This window comes from Dothidotthia symphoricarpi (assembly GCF_010015815.1).
Source record: "Dothidotthia symphoricarpi CBS 119687 unplaced genomic scaffold P153scaffold_15, whole genome shotgun sequence".
Lineage (NCBI taxonomy): Eukaryota > Fungi > Ascomycota > Dothideomycetes > Pleosporales > Dothidotthiaceae > Dothidotthia > Dothidotthia symphoricarpi.
In genome coordinates this window covers 1,059,236-1,084,767 of record NW_022985022.1, presented here as the reverse complement: position 1 = coordinate 1,084,767, position 25,532 = coordinate 1,059,236, and the positions used below count along the sequence as shown (strand labels likewise).

General features: G+C 52.2%; 9 protein-coding genes across 9 annotated transcripts; 5 read left to right on the top strand and 4 right to left on the bottom strand.

Moving 5' to 3' along the window:
• Nucleotides 1–2,182: 2,182 nt before the first annotated feature.
• Nucleotides 2,183–3,662, top strand: P153DRAFT_253355 (FAD-binding domain-containing protein; the record flags this gene model as incomplete). The annotated part of the gene is made up of 2 exons (XM_033662741.1): nucleotides 2,183–2,258; nucleotides 2,305–3,662. Coding segments are annotated over 2 exons (1,434 nt in total), but the record flags the coding sequence as incomplete, so codon positions are not given.
• Nucleotides 3,663–4,590: 928 nt separating this feature from the next.
• P153DRAFT_398795 (uncharacterized protein) lies at nucleotides 4,591–6,312 on the bottom strand (the record flags this gene model as incomplete). Its single annotated transcript, XM_033671675.1, has 2 exons — nucleotides 4,591–5,169; nucleotides 5,494–6,312. 2 exons carry the CDS (start codon nucleotides 6,310–6,312, stop codon nucleotides 4,591–4,593), a joined length of 1,398 nt encoding a protein of 465 aa, XP_033521852.1.
• Nucleotides 6,313–7,390: 1,078 nt separating this feature from the next.
• On the bottom strand, nucleotides 7,391–8,414 carry P153DRAFT_398794 (uncharacterized protein). The gene is made up of 2 exons (XM_033671674.1): nucleotides 8,278–8,414; nucleotides 7,391–8,222 (listed from the first exon to the last, which is right to left on the bottom strand). Exons 1-2 carry the CDS (start codon nucleotides 8,331–8,333, stop codon nucleotides 7,514–7,516), a joined length of 765 nt encoding a protein of 254 aa, XP_033521851.1. The 5' UTR covers nucleotides 8,334–8,414; the 3' UTR covers nucleotides 7,391–7,513.
• Nucleotides 8,415–9,733: 1,319 nt separating this feature from the next.
• P153DRAFT_398793 (uncharacterized protein) lies at nucleotides 9,734–10,814 on the top strand. Its single transcript, XM_033671673.1, has 2 exons — nucleotides 9,734–10,348; nucleotides 10,400–10,814. Exons 1-2 carry the CDS (start codon nucleotides 9,775–9,777, stop codon nucleotides 10,669–10,671), a joined length of 846 nt encoding a protein of 281 aa, XP_033521850.1. The 5' UTR covers nucleotides 9,734–9,774; the 3' UTR covers nucleotides 10,672–10,814.
• A 323-nt stretch (nucleotides 10,815–11,137) lies between these two features.
• On the bottom strand, nucleotides 11,138–14,876 carry P153DRAFT_368750 (uncharacterized protein). Its single transcript, XM_033668599.1, has one exon. The coding sequence runs from the start codon at nucleotides 14,688–14,690 to the stop codon at nucleotides 11,349–11,351; it is 3,342 nt and encodes a 1,113-aa protein (XP_033521849.1). The 5' UTR covers nucleotides 14,691–14,876; the 3' UTR covers nucleotides 11,138–11,348.
• Nucleotides 14,877–15,536: 660 nt separating this feature from the next.
• Nucleotides 15,537–16,491, bottom strand: P153DRAFT_388000 (NAD(P)-binding protein; the record flags this gene model as incomplete). The annotated part of the gene is made up of 2 exons (XM_033670710.1): nucleotides 15,537–16,336; nucleotides 16,383–16,491. 2 exons carry the CDS (start codon nucleotides 16,489–16,491, stop codon nucleotides 15,537–15,539), a joined length of 909 nt encoding a protein of 302 aa, XP_033521848.1.
• Nucleotides 16,492–17,461: 970 nt separating this feature from the next.
• On the top strand, nucleotides 17,462–20,284 carry P153DRAFT_398790 (cobalamin-independent methionine synthase). Its single transcript, XM_033671672.1, has 3 exons — nucleotides 17,462–17,766; nucleotides 17,815–17,916; nucleotides 17,969–20,284. The coding sequence occupies exons 1-3, from the start codon at nucleotides 17,536–17,538 to the stop codon at nucleotides 19,934–19,936; spliced, it is 2,301 nt and encodes a 766-aa protein (XP_033521847.1). The 5' UTR covers nucleotides 17,462–17,535; the 3' UTR covers nucleotides 19,937–20,284.
• A 103-nt stretch (nucleotides 20,285–20,387) lies between these two features.
• On the top strand, nucleotides 20,388–21,602 carry P153DRAFT_67950 (Nucleotidylyl transferase). Its single transcript, XM_033673335.1, has one exon. The coding sequence runs from the start codon at nucleotides 20,439–20,441 to the stop codon at nucleotides 21,363–21,365; it is 927 nt and encodes a 308-aa protein (XP_033521846.1). The 5' UTR covers nucleotides 20,388–20,438; the 3' UTR covers nucleotides 21,366–21,602.
• P153DRAFT_67951 (uncharacterized protein) lies at nucleotides 21,603–25,477 on the top strand. The gene is made up of 2 exons (XM_033673336.1): nucleotides 21,603–22,440; nucleotides 22,490–25,477. The coding sequence occupies exons 1-2, from the start codon at nucleotides 21,839–21,841 to the stop codon at nucleotides 25,305–25,307; spliced, it is 3,420 nt and encodes a 1,139-aa protein (XP_033521845.1). The 5' UTR covers nucleotides 21,603–21,838; the 3' UTR covers nucleotides 25,308–25,477.
• The last annotated feature ends 55 nt before the right edge of the window (nucleotides 25,478–25,532 follow it).

Below are 25,532 nucleotides of genomic sequence, written 5' to 3'. Positions count from 1 at the left end.
GGGGGGGGGGAAACTAGCCGGAAATGCTCGCTAGGGTGAGTAGTCATTGCTGAATTTGCCTGTCCTGATGAGCTTGTGGTGGAGGGTATGCGTGTGTTTTCTTCTTATGGAATGGATTGGGAGTAGAACAGTAGAACCCTGATCTGAATTGGTAAAATGATGTATGAAAATAACCTCCAGACTTTCAGACTGGAAAACGTATTGTAAGACCTCGCTCGAAGCATAAATCAAACACACAGTTGAATCCTTCGCTCAAAAGATAACAACACGGAAAGAGACCTTACTAACAGGTCTCCGTGGGTAAATGCTAACCGACGTGGTTCTTAGCGACTTCAATCATTCAAATCTTGTCTAGCTGGTTACTTGGAGCGAGGATTGATCATCCCGGTATGGGTGAGGCTTTAAATGGGCGTGCATCGTTCCAGTGTATATATGCACCAATGTCTGCAATACAACACATTCACAACAACAGTGCGGATAGTGTCCAGGCATTGCAATCGACACATTGTCGAAAAAACCACTATAGTCACAACAAGGCCATGGCCACCAGACTTGCTCGAGCAGAATTCACTGGAATTTTCCTCTCGCAACGACACATCTTACTCTCACGGCACTGTGCTCTGAATAACGAACAGCTTTAAGAGGATAGACTACGTGTCTAAGCTATACAGAAAACAAAGAGGGCAATGTTGGATTTCAAAAAATTCGTTGCTTAGGTTGTTGAATGTAAAACCTAGCCCAGTAAGTTGAGTATGTGGAAATATTCCCCTCGGTCTAGTCATTCTTGGTAAATTGTGAGATAGCGCTAGTTTCCGCGTATTGTGCGCTGAGATTGTTCTTGCTCGTTTTCTGAGAAGAGGGGAGTGTTGGTAGAGATTGGGTGTTGCTGCGTACGTCTAGAAAATTAGAATATCTCGCTAGTGAAGTAGATGGGTAGGAGGAGGTAGTAGAGAATTAAGAAGGGAATACATACCCCGCTGCGTGGAGGTACACACGAAGGTGAGTACATGTGTTTTCTAGGTAAAAGTTGTATTCTAGTATATTATCTAACGAGATCGAGTATCACCTCGCAGATCTATAAGATGGTCACTTTCTAATCCCTAAGTGTATATCTAGTTGCGAAGTATTGTAGTATCGGATCAACCCCAAGCTTTTACGGGATAGGTATTTATTGTTTGATTATATCCGGTTAGAACTTGACAGCGACAAGAATTGGCAGCCCTTGACTATATTCTTTAGCAATCAGCCTTTGTGGTAAGTGAGTTCATCCAGATTTATCCAACTGACTCTCTTTTCGCCATCTACACAGCCACCGAATAAGCTTTTGCTTCAAAGATCTAGTCAGTAAGGATATATACAGTACTTCTCGAATAACGCTCTACAGCGGTAAACTGTTTCTATAATTATTCAAGATTACATAGTTTCCTCGTGAGAAGCGGCCTGCTTATTCCCGACACATCACTGTGCCTACTGACACTACAGAAAGCAAGGCTGTGCAGGTCTATTTAAAATGGCGAAATAACAGTGCATGAACGCAAAGCACGACATGCCATGACATAGGTTAGAGTTCGCACATCCAACTAGTCGCGTCGAAAATATAGTGCCCAGACTACACAATGAGTAAGTGCGGAAGCGAGAGCGAGAGAGAGACCGAACGAAACGACCGTCGCCGCTCACTGGCCGCTTAGACACGAAACAGCATTGTATCAGCCCTAACTAGTATGCTTGCTCCAGGATGGTAAATACGGCGTATTCCTATTCGTCCGTAGATTGATCGTGACATTATGGAGAAACATGGTCCCAGCATACGCGTATCGCATCATCTGCAGCCGGCCCGTTTGGACCCTCAGACCTCAGCCTCTTTCTCCTGTTCTGCGCTGATCCAGCGCCTGGGTCAACACCCTTGATGTGATGTGGTGGGCGGACGAAACGGGGTCTAGATGGGAGATTGCACGGCCACACTATGTCTGGGGATATATTGCTTGGAGGATGAGTGCGAATTATATAAAGACTGAAGTGCGTGGCATTGAGAACAGCATCAAATACCAGAATACTTACTACCATCTCAACCAAGCCACCGATCATAATAGATATGTTACTCAGTGTGGCTCTTGCACTTCTGCCCCTGGCGGCTGCGGGCTCCAAAGCTGCTAGCAACAAGTTCGCTGATCCAACAATTGTTTGCGAACTACTCAAGCAGAAGTTCGCCAACTTGACTTACCTACCCAACGATGATGGATACAAGAAGGAGGTCCAAGGTACGTGTTCACCTACCTCATAATAGTTCAAGACTAACAAAACTAGCTGCCTGGGATGCGTCTGCATGGCAAGGGCCTGCTTGTGTGTTCGCACCGCAAAATGCCCAAGACCTCTCGTTCGCCGTCAAGGCCTTTGTCAACTCGTCGACGCTGTTTGCCATGCGTGGAGGCGGACATATGCCAATCTCGGATGCGGCGAATATCAACTCGACTGGCGTGCAGATCTCCAGCTCGAATCTGCAGACACTCAAACTCTCGGACGACAAGCAGACCATGTCCATTGGCCCCGGTCCGCGCTGGGGTGACGTCTTTGAGTACATGGACGGCACGAACTTGACCGTTGTCGGTGGAAGACTTCCGCCAGTTGGTGTCCCCGGTCTTCTTCTCGGTGGTGGCATCTCGTACTTTAGCGGCGCCCATGGGCTTGCGGCCTCGGAAGGAAAGATCAAGGCGTATGAAGTTGTGCTTGCAGATGGCACAATCGCCACCGTGACTGCAGCCAGCAAGTACGCGGATCTCTACTGGGCGCTGCAAGGTGGTGCAAACTCGTTCGGCCTTGTCACCCGCTTCGACCTGAAGACCTTCCCACTCAAGACCGCTCTCCGCGCCGAAGCCGCCTTCGCGCCCTCCCCGCAAACAAAGGACGCCTACCTCAACGCCGTGCTGGACTTCACACTCCACGGCGACGCAGACACACACGCCTCCATCATCCCCGTCATCCGCTGGGCGCCCAACTACACCGTCCCAAGCTACGAATCCACACTGCTATACAACGGTTCGGTCGCCCCCGCCACAGGACCCTTCTCAACATTCTACTCCGGCAGCATGCCCGCGCTACGCAACTCATCCACCCTCCGCACCCTCTCCCTTGCAGACTACAGCCGCCGCCTACGCCCAGCGTTCTTGCCAGGCGGGCAAGGATACGGACTCCGTCACCGCTTCCGAGTTGTGCCCACGCTAGCCACCCGCGAGGCTATGGATATCGTGCACGACACATGGTTTGCGCTGCTTCGGAAAAACGACCTGGCCAACCGCGTTCCCGGCTTCCTGGCCAGTCTGGGCTACAACTCTATCTCGCGGACCTTCGCAGAGCACAGCCGTGGAACCCCCGCCGAGTTTGCGCTCGTGCCGCAGTTCTGGGTCGAGGAGAGCTTGTCGTGGTCGAACGCTGCTGATGACGCGGTTATGGAGCAGTTCTTGCTTGACGTCAATGCGCAGATTGAGAAGAAGTTGGTGAAGAGGAAGCTTACGACGCCGTATGTTTACCTCAATGATGCGGATAAGGGTCAGGATGTGTGGAAGGGATATAAGAAGGAGAACGTTGCAAGGCTGAAGAGGGTCAGGTCCAAGTATGATCCTGCGCGCGTTTTCACCGATCTGATGCCTGGTGGATTCAAGGTTGCGCACGCCGCACCAGGGAGTGGGGCTTGAGATGTGAGGGGTGGTTAGTGGTGTTACTTCTGTTTTCCTCTTGCTTTTCCCCTTCTCTCTGTCTTTTCCGTCTTAGAATTCTCATAGGCCAAGCCAATTTACCAAACTACCCATAAAGCACCGCATGATCCTGGATCATCATTCTTGACTTGCCAGTGTTTTTTTCCAATCTCGCAGTGGTGGTAAGTTGGTTGGGTATTGAGGTTTCCCAGGACGGCTGGATCCCGAATCACCAGCCAAATCTTTGCAACAGTTGATAGTGCATCTGAAGATTGATTCGACATTGCAAACTGCGACTTGAACGGTCGTTACTATTGAAATTCCATTTCGGGGCATTGAGCCTAAACGGTATTGGTAAAGCGACTACGAGACAGGTTGGCGTGAAGCAAAGTCGATATCTGAGCTGGGTACGACCGTTTCATAAATGATGAGGATGTGTTAGGACATGTCATTTTCCTCGTTCAACCTAGGCTTACTGTTTCCACTGGTACGCCACGAGCTATCAGCGCCTCTGGGGAGAGTCGTAGATCTGAATTGATCACCTCTCCAGTAATTCAATTCTTATAATGTTGCACGTTATATCCAGATCGCATGTTGTCTTCCTTCTTGATCTCCTCCCATTCTTCAGGAAGAGGGCCTAATCTCGGGTTCTGGTAACCTTTTTCCCCAGTCGCAGGATTTCAAAAGACTCAGATACGTGATACCAGTGTTCCCGCGTTCTGCAACATCCAAGGTTCGGGAAGTGCCCCTAAAAGCACTTGTGTATCTATCAGACTGTGAATGAAACACTTTCCCATACATTGGAATTGATTGTTTCCCACAGGACGGGTTATCATTGGGTTTGTAGCACCTAGAAGGACGCAGATCTTATCACCCGCTCGTACATTCTTGTTGCCACAACCTATCTGCTCATTCTCGGTCTTGAAGAACCTTTTTCTTGAAGTCGTCCAACAAGCATATCCGGCCACGAATTGTTGTCGGGTGTAATACTACTCCCTATACTTTTGCCATTCCAGCCTCGGAGGATCACCTTTGCATCACTCAAAGAAGGCCAACTGGTCGACCGCGATCGGTTTTGTAAGTGTCCTTGCGTCAAAGTCCACATCTCGATGTTAGAAATACTTTCCTGTGTGCCTGATGAACATGTCGCATTGGTGTCACTCCAGCACTGTCTTGCAGCCGTCATAGCTGCACTGAGATCGTGGAACGTGTCGCTACTGGTGGCCTCAACGGTAGTGCAAACTATACCACTAATATGTAGCTCGTGCGGAGCAACATAGGTTGCACACGTAGCTGATGAACCACTGGCGAGTAGTACCTCCGTTTCACCCCGATGATCAGACGGGCCGGAGACCCACGAAGGTACAAACACTCCGGATAATTCAGGTAAGAATCCTAAAATGTCTGCCCGACGCGAGGTAATGACAGCTGCCATGACCGCTTGGACGTAGACGTCTGCGATAGGCATTGAGTACAATGGCTGGATAGAGTCAGCCATCCGCTGAGGGAGTAGACCTAACATCGCATAGACCCTATCTCGGTCATCCATGCAATCATGATTATGAGCGAACTGAAACACACCAGGGAATGAGTGTTTCGTCAAATTTCTCGAGAGAAAGCTCAAGCGATTGTGTTGTTTACGCATCGACAGCGAAGGAACGGATAAAGCAGAGGGTAGCGTGTAAAACGCCCTGCGAAGAAGATACCAAAGTATTTTTACATGTCCGCATTGAATGATTGACTGTCGATTCGCCAATTGGATCTCCTGTATGACCCAAAGACGTGTGAACCACGGGCGATTTACCAGGTCCACAATGGCCTCCCATATCTCTTGCTTGATTGGGATTCTCCCCCGATACCAATCTTTCTCCGCGCAGTTCGGTGCGGGAATAGAACGATCCGAGTCCAGAACTTCTAGCTGCACACCAATATACATGAGCGCGTAAAGCGCCGCTATTGAACCTCGATCGCTTGGGCCCAACCAGACCACCACACGACTGGCGTGCTTGTAAATCAGCCGCATACGTCCGACTTGTAGGTTTCTCTCATTCAAATCGTTCTGGTTGATACACAGAGCATCGATCCAAAGGATGCGAGAGTTCCTTTGGTGCCGCAGTTGCGTAAGTGCATCGTGTAGGTTTCGTCTTACTGAGAGCGTGCTAACGGGTAGTCGAATTCTTTCTGCCAAGCTGTTCCTTGTGTGAGAGATGATTTGTGTCACCTCGATGTCCAGGGATCCATCGACAGAGCCCCAAGTGTACGACAAGGCTTCAAAGCAAAGACCGACCTTGGGTTCTTCGCAATCGTTTGCATCGCAGTAGTAACGTCGCGCAATGTCGTTGTCAGGATGATTATATGAAGTGATCGAATATCCATACGCGTCTCGAGATCTGAAGATGTATCTGCCCTCAAGTGTTGATTTAACCCACCATGAATCTGGCAGGGTACTTCTCAGTTCCTCCAAAGACATTCGTTCATGATTTGGGTTTGGCCATTCCGTAGGCTTGAACGGAACATGTGCGATAGAAATACGAATCGGCTCCTCTGGCGTGCCAGGATGTAAGGTAAGGAGCCGAATCTCTTCCGTGACATCATCCAGAGGTTGGTAGACGTATGGGGCCATACTGGGGTCTTATGCTATTGTTGTCTCCGGCGTAGGGTAATTGCTTATTCTAGATGAGTTGAGCGTAGAATCTAAGCAGTCTTTCGATCGACGAAAGGGAAGGCTGGAGAGCGTCAGTTAGTTTCATTGCCCACAAGTGCTCCGCCTCAGCCTCGCACGTGCACCTGCATTGATTGGTCTTTGCAGGGAAGTGGATGCATCGACTTGGTCATCGTTACCACGCAGAATTCAGCCAAATCGGATGTACCGTATGAAAGCGACCTGGTTATTTTTAGTAGGAAGAGCGCTCAACCTGGAGCTCAACCTTTGCCACGAACCCAGTGAACATACACCAGAGTATGGCGCCGCATAGTAACGCGAGCGTGATGAACTTATCTAGTGAATGCAGTTGTAGACCTGCATCTTACAAGTTTATAATATTGAATGTCAGGTCAGTGTTAGTGTCTCAGCACGACTACACGATCAAGAATAGTAAGATCTGTCAACACCACGCCAAGCATCGCGGGATAACGTAGGACCTCCCCCCAGCATGTAAACCATTCCCAAACTCGAGAATGTCATTTCCGTCAGAACTCTGATATAGAGACCCGCCTATATCTGCATCTAGCCTCGAGAAAGCTCCTTCTCGCCGACACCCAGCCGTACCGCACACATGTAGGACAGCGTAAAGCGACATTACTGTTTTAGGGTTATAGCGTATTCATGCTTGTTGTGCAAGCGGATAGACGCAACACAGTAAAAATCTAGTTTAGTAACTCAATGTAGAAGCTAATACCCAGCCCTTTTGCACACAGTAAGCATCAGTAAGAGTACGCAGTAATAGTAACAGAGAGCTAATCAACCGTGTCTTGACGACTGACTGCTGAACTGTACCAATGCGGACGCGTGTTCGGAAGCCCAGGCAGCTATAGATTAATCGAAGTTTGGTTCGGTTTTGGGTCGTGGTAAAGCGGCATTACACATTCGCGATGATGAGATCCAGAATATAACAACACAACATACACACCCGACGTGAGCTATGTGATGGTTCCTCTTATCATACTCTGCGCAAGGCAGATCTGAACAACACAACACAACACAGTTTGATACATATATATTGCTGTACATCGAAGAATATGAAAGGTTCTGAGTCGGATAGGACGATTCAAAGACACAGTTCATGAACCTGCACTCTGCACAAACCAAACCTATCCTAATGACACTACTCCACAACCTGACAGCACATCGGCGTTTCATCAAATTCCATCTCTAACCAGACCATCTCATTGCCGTCATCATCTTCGGGATCTCTCCAATTCTCATACCCCAAGACCAGATCGGGAGGTAAGAGCTTCCTCTCTTCCTCGCGATCTTTGTCATTCAACCAAGGATCGCCCCGATACCCCAACTTCTTCCCTTTGAAGTCGGGATTGAGATCTCCCCAATTCCACCATTCAATGCCGGGTGAACGTCTAAAGTTGTTGCCTTCAAGTCGAAAATGGACAGTCTCCCCTTTGGATAGCGTCAGGGTGTGCTCTTCTGGGAGAGACGAGATATCCAATTCGCGGTCGACGGTGTATACCTGGCCAGACTCCAGTGAGGGAATCGTGACAAAGCCCAGTATTTGCTGCCAGTCTTCCTTCGAAGGCTGCTTGGAGCAACGTATAGTCGCTGGCGGCATCCAGTTTAGTGGTTTCCATGACCCTTTCTCCAAGCTAGCGATCCACCAGGAAAAGAAGTCGCCAGTCCAATTTCGCCCGGGCACTTCCATATCAAGTGGAGTGTGGCGGGTGCAGATCGTGAGTGGGCGATCGGGATGCGCGGACCATGTTTGGCGCGCGGAAATGGTGAACGTTACTGTTGGGTTGGAGAGAGAAAGGTTAGGGGATTTTAACGTCCCCGAGAGCTGGAGAATCGTTTGAAGGTGTGATCTATAGCAGTCAGTCTACGCAAACTAAGTCTACACAAGACGAGGGATAAGACTACCTGTTCTTATTCTCTACGATGACCTCTCCAGGTGGGGCAATCGTTGGTGATGCCATAACCTTTTGGACCGAGCTTTTCAGGCTGAGGTTTATTGAAAGACGATATATATCCTGGTGAGAATCTACCTTGATGTTTCCAGTTCATGGCGCAGTTCCCACTACGTCATATTTAGAACATGTCTCACAATTAGCGCCCAGATTTGACGCCCACTATCATCTTGAGGCGGATGGGCCCACTTTGTTCGAGGCGTATTAGTACAATAGCTCAAGGCATATTTCAGGCGCGCCAGCAATCCTCATTCGGGTGAAACAAATATTATGTAGGTGTACGGCATATATTTCCTACATAGACACGTCTATGTGCGATGAGCTCTTTACTCGACACCAGCAAAGCATAAGTGACTAAGTACATGGTACAACATCAAAGACATAGTTATGTTACGTAAGAGTCTGAAAACGTCTCCAGGGCATTATTGATACATGTTGCCTGAAGTATACGCAAGGCTGCCAAGTCGCTGATAACACGATGCAATGCAGCGCGAGTAATGAGACTGAACTTAAAACTCTGAATAGATCCTAGGCTCCAAACCTTGAACTCCAACCTTGATACTACACTTACACCTCACCAACACAGCCACAGTCTACTGCAGACGAAAACAAGATGTGGGAGAGTGAAGGGAAAGACCCCTTCTTTTGGATACGTGCCAAAAATTGTTGTGGACTTCTTCTTCAATGCTCGACCATTACCTTACAATTAAGTCAATGTATAGAACAGGAGTTAAATAGCCAACCTTGAAGTCGACCGTTCAGTAAGCCATCGCCTTAGGTACTCGTTGCTCAGGTCATAGCAGATCTCGTTTCTTTTGTCTACAATTCTACGCGCCTCTTCCAGATCTACCATGGACGGATTATAGCCGATGGATACAATCCTGGCTGGCTATAACTGGTAATCTAATTATACTTCCAGCCTTTCTGCCGAGCTTTTACAAAATCAGCCTTGGGGTCACCTGGGACGCATAGCTTACGGCGGTTGCCCTTCTGGCACTCACCGGAGACTGAAATAAGATTTCATGGAGAGTGGCGACAAAGCTGCACTACGCCACTTGAACTCACTTCCACATGATCGAATTAGCTCTATCATAGTTCAAGAAAGCCTTGCGACTGAAGCACGAAGCTACGCAGAGTATGTATCATTGGCCTAGTAGTTATCCCACCAAACTTCTCGATCCACAAAAGCCGTTGGCTCTATATCCCAAGTTCAAAACTTACAGGCCTGACCGCGGACAAATAGAATGCTTCAGACTTACGTGCCTCTCTCCAGTCGTAAGACATTGATGTTACTTGAACATGTTGCGTTGTGGCGAAGCAAAAGGGGCGCTTGGAATACTTTACAAGAGTGCCTACCAACGGTTATAAAAGGTGCTCATCCAGTTCCGAAGGAAGATCAGCTTCATTACAGCAACTTCACTTCATCGTCTTTATCAGATTTCCAACCACCATGCACTTTTTCACAGCCATCTTTGTAGCGTTTGTGGGCTTTGCTTCAACAGTTTCCTGCATTCCAATTGGGAATCTGTCAGAGACCGCGCTACTCCCACGACAATCACAAACACAAATGTCCGGCTGCTCCGATGCCCAAAAGGACCATATTCAAGCCTCCCTCATACAAGTCTCCGGCCTTGCAGTCGGCGCTTATGGTGTGCTAAGCGAAGACGCGAACGTCTGGAAAAAGAACAAGGGCTACACTCACTACTTCAAAGAAACGGATTTCGATCGTGTGAAAGATATCTACCAGGTCCTCATGTCTATCGGCGGCAGCGATAGCAAAGTCCAATTCAACATTGTCTGCGCGCCGTCTTGTGCACCCGGAGGCTTTGCGTTCGCCGATCCGACAGAGGAGGATTACGAAGGCAATGGGCACACTAAGGGTACGAGAGTCGTTACCATATGTCCCGAGTTCTTCGAGGACGAGAGAACGACCAGGGATCTGCCAGCTGCAGGTGATACGGACGGCTTGAAGAGATACTGTGAGTTCAAAGAAAGTAAAAAGATTACAGACTTTGAAGTTGGAGGTACGTTGCACTCATGAGAACCATGTCATTATGTACATTAACAACTAGAAGGTCATACTCTTCTTCACGAGATTTCACATCTAGATTCATTTGGCATAGCAGCAGGCTATCCTGAACTTACATGGAAAGGCGCCCCCTTCGAATACAAGTACCATGGAACGGTTGATTGGAAGGGCAAGTCTACCGCGGGCAGTGCTCGGACACTCAAGAACTCGAAAGCTAAGGATAAGCCGGAGACGTGGCAGAATGCAGAATCCCTGGCTGCCGCTGCGACGGAAATGGGAGCAATGTGGCGGTGTGACATGACAGACGTCTCTGACTGAACTTAAGGTCAATTCGAACAATTCTGTTAAGGCTTGGTTTTGTCATTTTAGCTCAGGCTCGGATTTGAGATTGTAGTCTTCGGGCTTGGGTAGTAGTGAGTGTTCAAATTATCGATTGATAGGACAAAGTGGTGTAGTTCAAGATAGTTGTTATGGTTAAATCATAACGTTTCGTTTTAAACCATCTTATTGATGACTTGGAACAGCCATTTTCATTGAACTCCAACCATCAAGTCTCCCCATCACCAGCCTTCAAACCGAACAAAAGCCACAACTCATATCGCCCAACCTACAAACAGACAGGACAAGCCCATCTGCTATATCCAAACACACATCAACCAGTACAAAGAAAAACACTAGCCCTACACTGTCCGTTTAGTGAATCAACTGCTACAACATACGACAAACCGCGCTCCGCCTGATACACTACGCTAACCAGAAAGCACGAGAGGAAAACAAGCATCATCGTCATCATGTAAATTCGATTCGATCTCATAAACGAGCAGCTACACAGCCAGCGTATATGCACTATCTACGCCTCCCGTCCAAGGTGTGTGAGAGAAAAACGGCCGTAAAAGAGCGCCAAATGCTAACCCAACCCCCCAAGCGCTCATAAGTGGAGCGACTATCCGAAAAACCCCCCATGAGAGAAACGCCTAACGAAAAGAACAAAGCCATCAATCATCATTTCTCTGTCTTCTCACAGCCCTCTCCCGCCCCAAACTCGCCTGGCTAACTCTCCCCCGGACCTTCAAACTGCGGATAGACGGTGAAGGCGACGGCGACGGTCTCAGGCTGGGGCTCGATTTATGCAACTGCTCAAACCTCCCCGCCATCTCTTTGACCCTGCTACTATTTTCCGACTCGCCTTCTCGCGCCACGGAAAGCATGCTCGTGGAATCTGTATCCGCGTTTACGACGCGGAGTTTGCTCTTGGGCACTGTAAACATGACCTGCACGACACGACGCTCTACGGCGGCCTCAACATCCCAGTCGCCTTCGCCGGCAGGCGTGGGCGGTCTGTCGTCGAGGCTTAGACTAGGGATGCCGAGTTGCTCGGAGCGGATAGGGGTACGCGGGGTGGGCATCTCCTCGTCGTCGGCGATGAGGAGGTTGCCGCGTTCGCGCCATGTTTGACGCATGCGTTCGCGTTCCGCGAGGGCGATGTCTTCAGGTGCGCCCCAGTCGTCGCCGCTATTGCGCCGCCACTTGGGGTCCGATTCGTCGTCGATCCAGTCTTGCTTGCCGCGTTTGTTGCGCCAGAAACTCGCATCTGATGCGGCGCGGCGGGGTGGGACGGATACCGAGGGGAAAGACTGCGGTTCGTTGGATGTGGTGAGCTCCATGTTGGGGAGGGGGTTGTCGGTGTAAGGTTCTTGGTATGGCATGGATCTTCGGAGGGGACGTGTGCGCTCAGCGCTCGATAATGACCTTTTCAGTACTCGGCGTACGGTTCCCAGCCAACTCTTGTTTGGTGCGCGGGGCCCGTTTCGGGAGAGCTCAACAGCAACTGATGTGAGCGGACGACTGTTGCTACCTTCGTTGTCTCGGTATGTATTGAACATTGATGGTGATGTATCCGGTCGTGTGTGCTCATGGTCGGGCTTCCCACCGAGTAGTGCTTCGCCCTCGGCTTGAAGTAGTGCAAACGAAGTCTGAGCGGCCCGAAACAAGTCAATGTCCCCGTGACCAGTATTGCGCATAGCAGTCAACGATTGAGTTCGTGCTTCTTCTGGAGACTGACGACCGCTGTGACCGTGGCTTCTTGGCCTCTCGCCTGTCAGGTTCAAGTCCGGTGATCTGTATGGGTCTGCTTGAGCTGCGGCGTTCAGTAGCGTAGCGGAGCGCAAGGACGAATTGCGAAGCAAGCCGCCGTGAGATGAAGTCCAAGAGAGATTTGAGCGGATGCTTTTCTCGCTTAGGTTAGAACCTGTACGCTCGGAAGGTAATTTGTCTGGCGACAGTCTACCAGTAGAGTTGGGATTTGATGAGTGTGTTGCTGTTGCAACAATCGTTGACCGCTCCGCTGGGATAACTCCGTCTTGATTCAGACGTCCTCGCTCTGCGCGTACAGGAGACGAAGACGGAGAACAGAAGGCGCTCTTAGGGTCCTCGCCATATCGGTGTGGGTCGTTGAAAGGATCGAGGACCGGTGCCTGATCCAATATTGAACCACCAGGTTCCGCTCTCCTTTCCGTCATCTCAAGTTGTCCGATCAACGGCACATTTTGGTTCGCTTGCTCATTATCTTGCTCTTCCTCAAGCTCCTGGATAGAGTGGATGTGTCCTGGACCTCGAGCCGCGCCCGCTGTGTGGGAGATTCTGCGGCTGAGACTGCGTCGTAATCCGCGAGTAGGACTTGGTATCTCCACAAGTAATCCACTTCTTTCCACATCCTGTCCATTCGATTGCCTCCAGCCGGGACCACCCTGAGTACCTGAAGGGAAGTAGTAGGAACCGTCTTGTCCAGCAAAAGCGCCTACGCCATCAGGGCGACCACCACGACCGTCGAAACTTGACGAAAATTCGTCAACGTTGTAGCGGTGAGTGGTAAAGGAAAGGTCCTGGAGTTGCTTTTCACGTATCTCGCGTTGTCGCTTCCAGCGCTTCGAGTACCACATGTACAATGCGAACAGACCACAAAGAGCAGCCAGTCCGATACCAAGACCGATACCCAGACCGGTTTTCTGTGCTTGAGTTGACAAAAAACCATTGTTTCCACTTGATTTCTCGGATGGCGGGGAGTAATCAGTAGTCCAAGTGTTGGATGTGGTGTTGAAGAAGTAGGCCGTGTTGCTGGTTGTTGATCTAGTCAGCCGCGAACTGGAGGGTATCGAGTAACCTCCGGTGATCATCATAACGCCTCCAGGCAGCATGGCGGCACCATGTCCGTAGAGTCCCGAATTGGCTGGAAGACCACCACCTGACGTGGATGGCACAGTCCACTGCCAGCCGCCATCTCCTCCATAACCGTCAGCTATATTCAGAACAGCCAACTGAGGCTCTGCGGGAGTGTTGACATCGCCAACCCAGCCACCGAAGACAATGATACGTTTCCCGTCCGGAGTAAGCATCGCAGAATGGCCAGAGCGAGGATCGACTGACGCAACATCTGTTCGAATGGCTAGATCGGTTCGAGTAGTATCTGGCTCTTTGATTCCAATGAACGTCCAACTTTGTTCGGGCAGCGAGAACAGAGCGACCTGCGACATGTTGATGAAGGCCGCGCTGGCGTGGCCTCCAACAAGGACGAAGTTCTGTTGCTGGGTTTGGGTGCCATCGCTCCGGTTAGAGAAGGTGGGCGACAAGCTAGTCAACGTAAATCCAGCTTCGGGCACTGGTGGTCCGCGGCTCGTAGATACATCCAACTGATATGTAACGGAGTGGCTACCAGGAGCTTCCAGTGCGACCATGGAGTTCGAATAGTTCGCGGCAGACTGCCAGTCGTCGATCGTGGCGTTCGAGGATGGGCACATGCCGCCGAAGAAGTAGGCGTTTGTGCCCGCAGCATCGCCGCCGACGATGGAGGAGAAGGACATGCCAGCGTTGAGGAAATTGGGGCCCACTGTCGACGATTGGGCCTTGTTCCCGACTGATATCTTCATCTGCTTCCAGTCGCTCTTTCCACGGGCTGCTGAAAGGCTTGGCGTGAGGTTCCATATCTCCCCTCCGCTTGCACCCTCTGAGCAGTCTCCGGCGTACACTGTAATGTTCCCTTGATCATCGAGGACTGGTGTGAAGGCGCGCGGGGTGTCGTTATCGAGGAAGGGCAGCGTCGGGTAGAGCGTGGTGTATGGCAGACGAGCGGCTTCGATACGGGACGATATGTCGATGGAGCTGAGCTGGAACTGTGAAGGCGTCTTCGGCGACGGCTGGAACACATAGAGGAGGTTGTCCTGTTGGAGAATCCGAGTCGGGTTGTACGGCATCTGGGCCACGGCGACAGAGAACATCAGTGGCACATGGAAGAAAGCGAGCCATCGCAGCCAAAGCTCAGACGGTGTGCTGGGTTGACGCATGACGTCGTTGTCTTCAGAGGGCCTAGACGATGGTAGAGGGTGTTCACCTCGAAAGCGTTAGTAAGTACTCCATGAACCGCGTGGTGTGGGCGATGCAGGACAGCGTCGTGCACAACGAAAGAATCAACGACGCAAACAGCTGTCAGTAAGGCAACGGCGGGACTCGAGGATATGCTCAGATCCATGGTTCGCGCAAGGGTTCAGAGAAGGCTGGAACAGGCCTGTAAAAACAGACCTTCCAGCTGGCCAGCCACCCGTCCAGCGTCCAGCCAGCCGTGTTGCGTAACGGCCTTGCTTTTCCGTCATAGAGTCAGCCAACGGTCCAATGACCGACGAGGAATAGCGGCCGTTGGTTCCCTTCGCGTCTTGTGCCGAGCCGCTTTGCTGGGGGCGATCGATCGAAATGGCCGAGAGTAAACACGGTTGCTGGGGAAACCTCGTTGTGGCTTGGATCTGGTGATGGTCCAAGGACGCGGAACCTTCTGGACGCGATTGCAGCGAACATGTGAATACCTATGCTTTCCAAGAAGACCCTTTTTGCAATCTGAAATCTGACATGGTGGGTGTCGACATGGAACAGAGGTGGCTGGTTGAAGGTCGCACAACAAAAGCACGTGCAGTGCCGCACAAACATGGAGAACCCACTCGACGCCTGCTGTGCACATTACCGTGTAGCGATCTGATTCGTTCGACGACACAGCTCACACGAAAACATGTGCGTGGCATCTCGTTTACATGCATATATAATTTCTTTTTTGTCCGTACCAACTTGATATACAGCCAACAACATCCTTGATCGAACCCCCAGCAAGCCCATTCGCCTGCTGGCTGCATGCATAGCCCTCTCTAGACGCTGAACTTCATGCCGCCGTTCGCGCAGATGACACTGCCTGTTGTCCATCCTGCCTCGGGCAGACAAAGCATACCGACCACACCAGCAACCTCCTCGCTATACGCTGGTCGTCCTCCTGCGTTCTGCGAAGCCTCATAGATCCTTTCTGGGTCAATGCCCTTCCTTGGGGTTGCAAGGGGCGTGTTCTCGATGAATGGCTTGTTCTGCGCAATGAACGCCTCATCGTTGCCCCAGTACATATCCGTCGCTACTGGACCAGGGTTGACAGTGTTGACCGTGCATCGCTCTGACAATTCTCGAGACCACGTCCGTGTCATACTCTCTAGAGCTGCCTTTGTGCCGCCGTATATAGACTGACCTTTGTATCCCAGCGACGAGCTAACTGAGGAGAGGCTGACAATGCGACCAGAGCGGTCGTTGGGCAGATACGGTATCGCAGCCTGCAGAAGCAGCAGGGGACCCCGTACGTTGATGTTAAACTGCCTTGCAAAGTCCTCACAGTCTACGTTCTCAACATAGTTGTTTCCAGCCACCCCGGCGTTGTTGATGATAATGTCGAGCTGGAACTTGCCCGTCTTGGGGTGTTGGAAATTGTTCTTCGCTATTTCTATAAGGTGCTTTGGCCCAGTCTCTGAGCCCATGCTGGCCTGCACCGCGATAGCCTTGACATCATATTCGGACTGGAGCTCGGCCGCGAGATCTTCGGCGATCTTGGTCGACGAGTCGGATGTATAGTTGAGCACGATGTTGCTGCCCTTGCTGGCCAAGTTGCGGGCAATCTCGACGCCAATACCTGAGCGGTCAGTACAAAGGCCCGATATTGCGGAGGGCGGGCGTACCCCTTGATGCACCCGTGACAATGGCCAATCTGCCTTGAAGGACGCGAGAGCTGGAGCTAGTGCCCAGATTGGTCGATACGGTCCGCGAGTGCGTTGGTCGAGCAGCCATGATGGAGTTTGAGGGCAAGATTTCCCGAGAGGATTTGTGATGCTTTTTGGACAACTTCCTCTTGCTGGTGGGGTCGAGGCTGGAATGTTATATGCAGTGCGGGGTGGGCGGCTACGGAGCCATCAGCTCTTCGGGTCAAATACCGCCGGTCATGTTGGCGCGTTTGAGACACAACGGCAACGGAAGGGTGTCCATCGTGGGATTAGATTGAGTAGCTGTTCAAAGTCCGCAAGTCTCGTGGTGACGCTCGGAGAATATGTTGTATCTTGGCACTATGGTTTGAAAATAAGTCCGAGCTTGCGGGATTGGTGGCATCATTGATTCTGGGCGAGTTTTGTTGAGATGTAGCCGTGATCCCTGAAGATCCCAGGGCTACCCAAAGCTGCTTCGTGGCATGGCTCGGACACCGACGGATCAGTCGCGCGTGTCGATGCTCGGTGTCATCTTGCAGGGTCTTGTTTGACGCAGAGTCATGTCCAACCATCCGCATTTTGATAAACTTTGGCGGGGTTGTTGATAGGTGTACTGTCCATCTGCGATCGTCAACCATAACACGGTACAACTTTGTAATCGACAATGCTCTGATATCTGAAGTATGTTGCACTACACACAGGCGTCTTTTGAGAACCGTGTCAGGTTCTAGTAGCTGTCAAACACTCCATCATGAAGATGCATAGTGAACACCACAGCAACCGTGCGAGGGGACTCCGAAACCGGAGAGACCCTAACAATGCAACAACTGATGCAAAACGAAATGCCACAGAGGTGATCTTATGAGTGATTGTAGCTTTCATCGCGTGTTCATAAGACCGGAACATAAAATTGAAAAAAATCGTAGTGCTAAGCTCGCGCTGCAGGAAGCTGTCCGCCGCCAACGCCAACGCGCTTACTAGTGCATGCGGGGCAAAAAGATTCAAAAGCACCTCATCTCACATTATCCTCCCACACTCCTCACTCCCTCCTCCCCTCACTCCTCCCTCCCCAAATCCCCCACCTCCCTACACATCACCTTTGTTTCAATTGTCCTTGCAGGACCACTACACAATGGTTCACTCATCTGTTCTCGGTTTCCCCCGCATGGGTGCGGACCGTGAGCTGAAGAAGGCCAACGAGGCCTACTGGGCTGGCAAGCTCGAGCGTGACGACCTGCTCAAGGAGGGCAAGCGTCTGCGTCTGGAGCACTGGAAGATCCAGAAGGATGCTGGTGTCGAGCTCATCCCCAGCAACGACTTTGCTTTCTACGACCACCTCCTCGACCATATCCAGCTCTTCAACGTAAGCCAGCAGTCCTCGCCTGGTTGCAACCCTCGCTAACAATCCCAGGCTATCCCAGAGCGCTACTCCAAGCACTCGCTGCACACACTCGATGAGTACTTCGCGATGGGACGTGGTCACCAGAAGGACGGCGTCGATGTTCCCAGTTTGGTAAGTCGAGCGGGTCCCTGCCACTTGATACACCTACTAACACCCCTCGCAGGAGATGGTCAAGTGGTTCGACTCGAACTACCACTACGTCAAGCCCACCTTCCAGGATGGCCAGACCTTCAAGCTCTCCGAGGACCCCAAGCCCGTCCGCGAGTTCCTCGAGGCCAAGGAGGCTGGCATCACCACCCGCCCTGTCCTTGTCGGTCCCGTCTCTTTCCTCGCTCTCGGAAAGGCCGACCGTGACCAGTCCGTCGACCCCATCTCCCTCCTCGAGCAGCTCCTGCCCGTATACGTTGAGCTCCTCAAGAAGCTGAAGGATGCCGGTGCCGAGTATGTCCAGATCGACGAGCCTGTCCTCGTCTACGATCTTCCCCAGAAGGTCAAGGATGCTTTCAAGCCCGCCTACGAGAAGCTCACTGCCAGCGGTCTGCCCAAGATCGTCCTCGCCACCTACTTCGGTGACGTTGTCCACAACTTCGACGTCTTCCCCGCCCTCCAAAACGTCCTGGCTATCCACGTTGATCTCGTGAGGAACCCTGAGCAGCTCGAGAGCGTCATCAGCAAGCTTGGCCCCAACCAGGTTCTCTCCGCTGGTGTCGTTGACGGCCGCAACATCTGGAAGACCAACTTCAAGAACGCCATCGAACTTGTTGAGACTGCCATCCAGAAGCTCGGCAAGGACCGTGTCATCGTTGCCACCTCCAGCTCCCTTCTTCACACACCCCACTCCCTCGACAGCGAGAAGAAGCTGCCCGAGGAGGTTAAGGACTGGTTCTCCTTCGCTGTCCAGAAGGTCTCTGAGGTTGTCGTCATTGCCAAGGCTGTCACCGATGGCCCCGCCTCTGTCCGTGAGGCTCTCGAGGCCAACTCCAAGTCGATGCAGGCCCGTGCCTCTTCTGAGCGCACCAACAACAAGGCTGTCAAGGACCGCCAGGCCAGCGTCACTCCTGAGATGCACGAGCGCAAGTCTGCTTTCCCTGAGCGATATGCCCAGCAGAAGACACACCTCAAGCTGCCCCAGTTCCCCACTACCACCATCGGCTCCTTCCCCCAGACCAAGGAGATCCGTATCCAGCGTAACAAGTTCACCAAGGGCGAGATTACTGCTGAGGAGTACGAGAAGTTCATCGAGAAGGAGATCGATGAGGTCGTTAAGATCCAAGACGAGCTTGGCCTCGATGTCTACGTCCACGGCGAGCCTGAGCGTAACGACATGGTACAGTACTTCGGTGAGCGCCTTGACGGATACGTCTTCACCACCAGGGGCTGGGTCCAGTCCTACGGTTCCCGCTGCGTCCGACCCCCGATCATTGTCGGTGACATCTCCCGTCCCGCTCCCATGACCGTCAAGGAGTCGAAGTACGCTGCTTCCGTCGCCAGCAAGCCCATGAAGGGTATGCTCACTGGTCCCATCACCTGCCTGCGATGGTCTTTCCCCCGTGACGACGTCCACCAGTCCGTCCAGGCTCAGCAGCTTGCTCTCGCTCTCCGCGATGAGGTTGTTGACCTCGAGGCTGCTGGCATCTACGTCATCCAGGTCGATGAGCCTGCTCTCCGTGAGGGTCTTCCTCTCCGCTCCGGTAGCGAGCGTGAGAAGTACCTGTCATGGGCTGTTGACTCGTTCAAGCTCTCTTGCGCTGGTGTCCAGGACTCCACTCAGATCCACTCCCACTTCTGCTACTCCGAGTTCCAGGACTTCTTCCACGCCATTGCTGCCCTCGATGCCGATGTTCTCTCCATCGAGAACAGCAAGAGCGACGCCAAGCTCCTCAAGGTCTTCGAGGACAAGGCCTACCCCCGTCACATCGGCCCCGGTGTCTACGACATCCACTCGCCCCGTGTCCCCTCTGAGCAGGAGATCAAGGACCGTCTCGCTGAGATGTTGACCTACCTCAAGCCTGAGCAACTCTGGATCAACCCCGACTGCGGCTTGAAGACCCGACAGTGGAAGGAGACCAAGGCTGCGCTGACAAACCTTGTCAACGCCGCCAAGTTCTACCGCGAGAAGTACTCTTCTTAGGTTTCTCTGCCATTTGGCAACCCCGTCGGCCGCGTTTCATCAACGCGGTTGCTTCGTGTGGCATATCAACATGCCACCGTGTATTGTGTGTAATGACGTTTCTATGATACCCAAAAGTTCAACCTGCATTATGGGTCGTTACGGTCGGTTCAAAGGGGATTCGGGATGAGGTGCGTGCATGAACGATCTCAACATCGGCGTTCATCGAAAAGCAGCTCATTTGCCGCTGGCTTCTGGCGTTTTTGGTAGGTATGGTTTGCAATCGGCATACAGTCGATTCATGATTGAGTAGTTACTGGCATCTTAGAGTAGTTATCATCGTACTCTATGGTTTGCATCAATGAGAAGATCCAACAATTCTGGCATCGCTGTGCACTACACTTCGGTTCAACGTGATGTTTTCCTTGACGTGCGCTCCCATAGGCAATTTCTGGACCGTGCTCGCAAATGACGACACCCCTCGACAAGCTCCAAGATCGGAGGAACGCGCTCTGTGACCACAATGGCTGACATGGCTTTGCGCATAGCATCAGTAAGGTCACTTCTGCCTGACCTTGAAGCTGCCCTGAGCTCCTTCACGTCATCGCCCGCTAAGTTTCGCGTGGTGAGGACTGTCAATGCTTCGACAACGCAGCCGAACACGCTCTACATTCTCGATTCATCGTTCAACCCACCCAGCATTGCCCACCTCGCCCTCGCGACATCTGCCATCAAACAGGCGGCGCACTCAGACAAGAGCCCGCCTAGACTGCTGCTATTATTTAGCACGCACAATGCAGACAAGGCGCCTAGTCCCGCGAGCTTCGCGCAGCGCATCGCGTTGATGACCGTCTTCGCTGAGGATTTGTCGCAGCGTCTTAGGACTGCAGCCCCATCTCCAGACGCTATCACAGATGTATCCATAGACATTGGCCTGACCAAAGAGCCGTATTACTCCGATAAGTCGGCAGCCATCACAGAAACCACGCCTCCCTTCTACCCATCGAACCCGATCCACGTCCACCTAGTTGGCTACGACACCCTCATCCGCTTCTGCAACCCGAAGTACTACCCCAAGTACGACCCGCCCCTCTCGGCGCTCAAGCCCTTCTTCGATGCCGGACATAAGCTGCGCGTCACCCAGCGGCCGACAGACGCGAATGACAAGTCGTCAAGCGAGTTTGGCACGGTCGAGCAGCAGGAGAAGTACGTGCAGGACCTGAGGGATGGCAAGTCTGAGAGCGCTGGGTTTGAGCCGCAATGGGGCGGCCATATCGATATGGTGCAGGCGGAGGACGAGGTAGGCGTCAGCTCTACGAGGGTGAGGAAAGCTGCACAAGAGGGGAGGTGGGATGAGGTGGGTGAGCTCTGCACTGAGGGTGTTGCGGCTTGGATCCAAGACCAGCAGCTCTACAGTGGGGATGCTAGTGGGAAGAAGATGATGAGCTGAGCATTGTTCAAGCACGATGCTCAAGTGTCAGATTGCGTCAAGTAATGCTGAGACGTGCAGAATACCGCGGTGGCCGTTCTGCGGTCAAATGGATCACTCGACAACTTCTACGCCCACCTGGAAATGCTCAAGAAAGTGTTTCTGGTGAGATTCGAAGTGGAAGGTGCAAGTTGGTGTGTGGCCTGATTGTGACGGGTGTTCTTTCCTCGTATATCGTATTGCACACGCCGGCGAAGCAATAGCAGCAATCCTCGTTACCGTCATGTTCAATCCGAAGCCTTGCGTTTGATCTTTGCTTTCCATCTATGTGTTGTCCCTCAAGCGTTTGCTGTTGTCTCTTGTTGGGCGTATTTGCGGTAACAACTGCAACCTCCTCCTTCCCAGAGTAGGCAGCCGCTCCACAGTGGTGCAAAGTCAACAGAACCCAGGCATCCTCAGAACCATCTCATCCATCTCACCACAGACTCGAGGTCATGGCTTCGAAACTGTGCTGCACCGCCGAACAGGAGAGTCGACCAGACTCGCCCGAGCTGCCCAATGCCCGTCTCACCAACACGACGCCAGCGATGGTGCCTCTGCTCCCCAGACAGCCCAGCTTGCCGAATTCTCGCTTCACCAGCGCTCGGTCTGACGAGCTTCATGAGCTTCGTCAGATCTTCGAAAATGCTGAAGATCGAGCCTCGCCGACCAAGGGCCCTCGTTCACGCCTTAGCCGTTCGTCTATGCACAGCTTGCACAGCTTGCACAAGATGAAAAGCATGCGATCGATAATCAGGCGGAGGTTTTCGAAGGATCTCACCAAGAAAGGCACAGGTGTCGACCCGAGGGTAACGAGCCAGGTCGCTGATGCAGATGCTGCTACGGTGATCAAGCAGCCACGAGATGCAGCGAGCGAGCAGCTCAAGATCGTGAAAGCCGGCCTGCGGAAGGACTTGCTCAGTGACAAGAGACCAGATGAAGGAGGTTACGACTCTGACGCGGAAGTGCTTGGTGACATTGCGAAGAACATCAGCAAGAAGTCGCCCAGTAAGAGACCCAGCATCCACAGCATCGAATGGTCATCGTCTATGAACAGGTCAGTCACATCGTGTCCGCGTCTGGATTCCCTCACTGAACCTCCCCAGTAAAGCAACACCCGCATCATCGAAGGAGAGTCACTACAGCGCAGAGCTCGGTCACGAATTACAACCTTACCAAATACTAAAGCCCCCAGCTGCCTCACTCTCATCCCGTTTTAGTCATGTCTTGAGCACGCCGAATCTGCGAGTACCCGCTCTAAACGACCAGGAGCGTAGTCTGAGGCGCTCACACTCTGCTACATCGCGTGCCCTACCAGCCCATTCCCCGCTCTCACCACTCAGGCTACCCAGTCTAGGTACTCATGACAAAGATGGAGTACCTTGGTCTGAGGCCATGCACAAGAGCCTTCGCCTATCGCAGTTCCCGATGCCGCCACGCCATGTCAGTCCGATGCCTTCCAACGCAACCCTGGACAAAGAACAACTCTTGAAGCGTGGCGCAAACAACAATGATGGCTCGGTTGGTGCCGTATCCGTACATCCTCATGTTACAGAGCCCCACACTGTCGCGTCATCTACTCGTGCCATCGAGATTCGGATCCAGCAGGCGACCTCAATCGCATCTCCACGCCCGTCCACGTCAGTACGAGGTAGCCTCCGCGAAAATGCTCCACCTGCGAAAGTAGACACTACCGCGGAAAATCAGGAGGATAGCGAGGATAACCCACGCCGCTCTGTGCACCTCTACAGTATGCGCATTTCGCACCACTTACGCTCAGGTTCTCTCCTATCTTGGGACCAGTTGGCCGACACGTCCGAGATGCCACCAACGCCCCGTGCCTTTCGAGAGCGTACTGTTTCAGATCAGAGTCGGTTTTCCCACAAACAGAAGTCACTTGCCAGACATGAGCGGCAAACATCAAGTTCTGGGTTTGCCAGCTCGAAGATCCCACACAAATGGGGTAGAGTGCTTCCATACGACCGCGACCCTCGATGGGATGTGGCCTCGTCGATATACTCCAGCAGACCTCAGAGTCCCCCGGGCAGCTTTGGCGGTTCCATGATCAACTTGTCGCGATCGAATACAGGAGACACGCCAATCGCAAGAAAGCCGAGACGCTCAAACTCTTTCCCTACCGACAACGAGGAGACACCAAGGGCTGCACAACAGTACAGCATGACAAACCTCAAAGCTGCTCAATGTTCTTCGCCCAAGAGCTCCTTACTAGCGACGCCCACACCATTGGCACGTAAAAACAGCGTTGCTAACACAAAGAAGTCGAAATTCCGGGAAGAATTCAGTCCCTCCCCACCGAGGAAGAGATTGACACCATCAGAGTCGATCATGAAGTTCTTGAACCCCAAGCGAATGAGTATACGCAGTAACAGCGAGGCCAACCTCAAGTTCGGCCATCAAGACGTGGCGGCTTTCGACGGACCATTCGACACTCTCGACGTCCCTGCCGAAAAGGAGCGTCGGCAGTCACGATCGTTGATAAGCTTGCAGGCCGAACAAGAAGAGCTCAAAAAGAACAATGGCGCAAACCATGTGTGGGATCGTGCTTTGAAGGCTCATCAGGAGGAGAAAGCGTCTATGTTCCTTCCGAAAAACCGGGAACTTGCTGTCCATGCCAGCCCATTTCGGGAGCGCAGTGGGAGCACATCCATTCGACGGGCCAGCATCGACGAGGATTTGCACCCTGCTGCCGCGACTCTCGTGGTTAACAAACGCTATTCAGCGCCCACTTTTGATCCTAAAGGTCCTGGCACTCCTGGGCCCGAGTACCCTCCCGCACTTACCTCGAGACGCAGCGCTACGGCGGGTAGGGAAGATTGCAGTCCTGGCCGTGCAATTGCTAATGCATTCGAAACACAAGGCGATAGTACTCAAGTTGTTGGAGTGTGGGGTAAATATCCTTCGCACACACGCCATGATCGTAATTCGTCGGCTGGTAAGGTGGACTTGGTGGACACTCGTGACTTTGCTTTGGAAGCGGCGATCAGGTTCGCCTCGGCGCCAGACCATAACGTGGATGACGATCTCGTCGACCCAACGGAACGACTTCCGTCACCACCCCTGCTGCCTGGGGAAAAAAAGAGGAAGAAGAAACTAGGTAGTGGCCGTGTGGCAAAGAGCAACTCGATGACCTTCGGCAAAACGTTTCTCAAAAACTATTCCAAGATCTTCAAGAGTCAGAGTACCGAGTTTCGCCGACATGGGCGCGGTCATCGCAGTTCTATCGCCAGTGGTGGCATGCTCGAGTACCCTGAGCTGGAAGTTCTACCTGAAGTTTGGAGGCGTGGATTCTCCGAGGAAGGCTCTGCTGGGCGTAGCAACGTCGTAGGTGGACATGATGGTCCAAGTGATGATCGAGTTGCAGGCACTGTGCAGGCGAAAGGAAAACTGCCCGCGGACGACTCCATGGCGACGCTTCGTCCTCGACGAAACTCATCAGCTCCTAATCTCAACCAGCTCTCTTTCCTTCACGACGGTGCTGATGATCGAGAAAACGTCAAGGACAGTGCCCGTGTTTGGTCGGTATACTATGAGTCCTGCGTCCCTTCATTCCCTCGTCAGAGCACGGACAATGACCTGGAGGACTTTGGTCCATCTCGCCTCTCGTTCGACAGCAAGCGTACCTCGATGCACTCGCGTACCATGCCGGCTCGCCTTACAAAGCATTCTCGTCACGGGAGTCATCTGAGCCGCGCTAGTGTGGTGAGTCGAGGAAGCGCGCGACCAAGCTTCCTGTCCATGGGCGAGGACGATGTCGGCGAAGACAGGAGCCTGGTCAGTGTCAGGCGCAGCACGATGGATTTGATTCAGCAGTTCAAGGAGCAGGAAGCCACCGAGCACGACAAAATCCTGGCTCTCACGGGGATAGGGGGTAGGCACGAAGGAGAGGGCTTGGCGGCGTTGTAGGTACCACTGCTGCTGATTGGAGGGCATGAGCGATGCATGGTTCTATGGCAATGGACCCTGATGAGATATATTATTCCACGCATTCTCATTGCTCAGCGTGGAGTCTGTTAAATGTTCAACTCTGGTACCTATAATCCATAACCACAAATTGTGAGGCTCAGGCAAATACAATATGTATAAATGCTCACAACCCATTTATGGAAAAAACGTTGTATCCGCCATAAC

Bases quoted from the DNA above. Each gene is read 5' to 3' on its own strand.
- P153DRAFT_67950 (XM_033673335.1), top strand. From the start codon at position 20,439: ATGGCTGACATGGCTTTGCGCATAGCATCAGTAAGGTCACTTCTGCCT.
- P153DRAFT_368750 (XM_033668599.1), bottom strand. From the start codon at position 14,690: ATGCGTCAACCCAGCACACCGTCTGAGCTTTGGCTGCGATGGCTCGCT.
- P153DRAFT_67951 (XM_033673336.1), top strand. From the start codon at position 21,839: ATGGCTTCGAAACTGTGCTGCACCGCCGAACAGGAGAGTCGACCAGAC. The intron at 22,441-22,489 runs GTCAGTCACATC...GAACCTCCCCAG, and splicing joins TGGTCATCGTCTATGAACAG to TAAAGCAACACCCGCATCAT.
- P153DRAFT_398793 (XM_033671673.1), top strand. From the start codon at position 9,775: ATGCACTTTTTCACAGCCATCTTTGTAGCGTTTGTGGGCTTTGCTTCA. The intron at 10,349-10,399 runs GTACGTTGCACT...AACAACTAGAAG, and splicing joins TACAGACTTTGAAGTTGGAG to GTCATACTCTTCTTCACGAG.
- P153DRAFT_398790 (XM_033671672.1), top strand. From the start codon at position 17,536: ATGGTTCACTCATCTGTTCTCGGTTTCCCCCGCATGGGTGCGGACCGT. The intron at 17,767-17,814 runs GTAAGCCAGCAG...TAACAATCCCAG, and splicing joins ACCATATCCAGCTCTTCAAC to GCTATCCCAGAGCGCTACTC. The intron at 17,917-17,968 runs GTAAGTCGAGCG...CACCCCTCGCAG, and splicing joins GCGTCGATGTTCCCAGTTTG to GAGATGGTCAAGTGGTTCGA.
- P153DRAFT_398794 (XM_033671674.1), bottom strand. From the start codon at position 8,333: ATGGCATCACCAACGATTGCCCCACCTGGAGAGGTCATCGTAGAGAAT. The intron at 8,223-8,277 runs GTAGTCTTATCC...TGACTGCTATAG, and splicing joins ATCGTAGAGAATAAGAACAG to ATCACACCTTCAAACGATTC.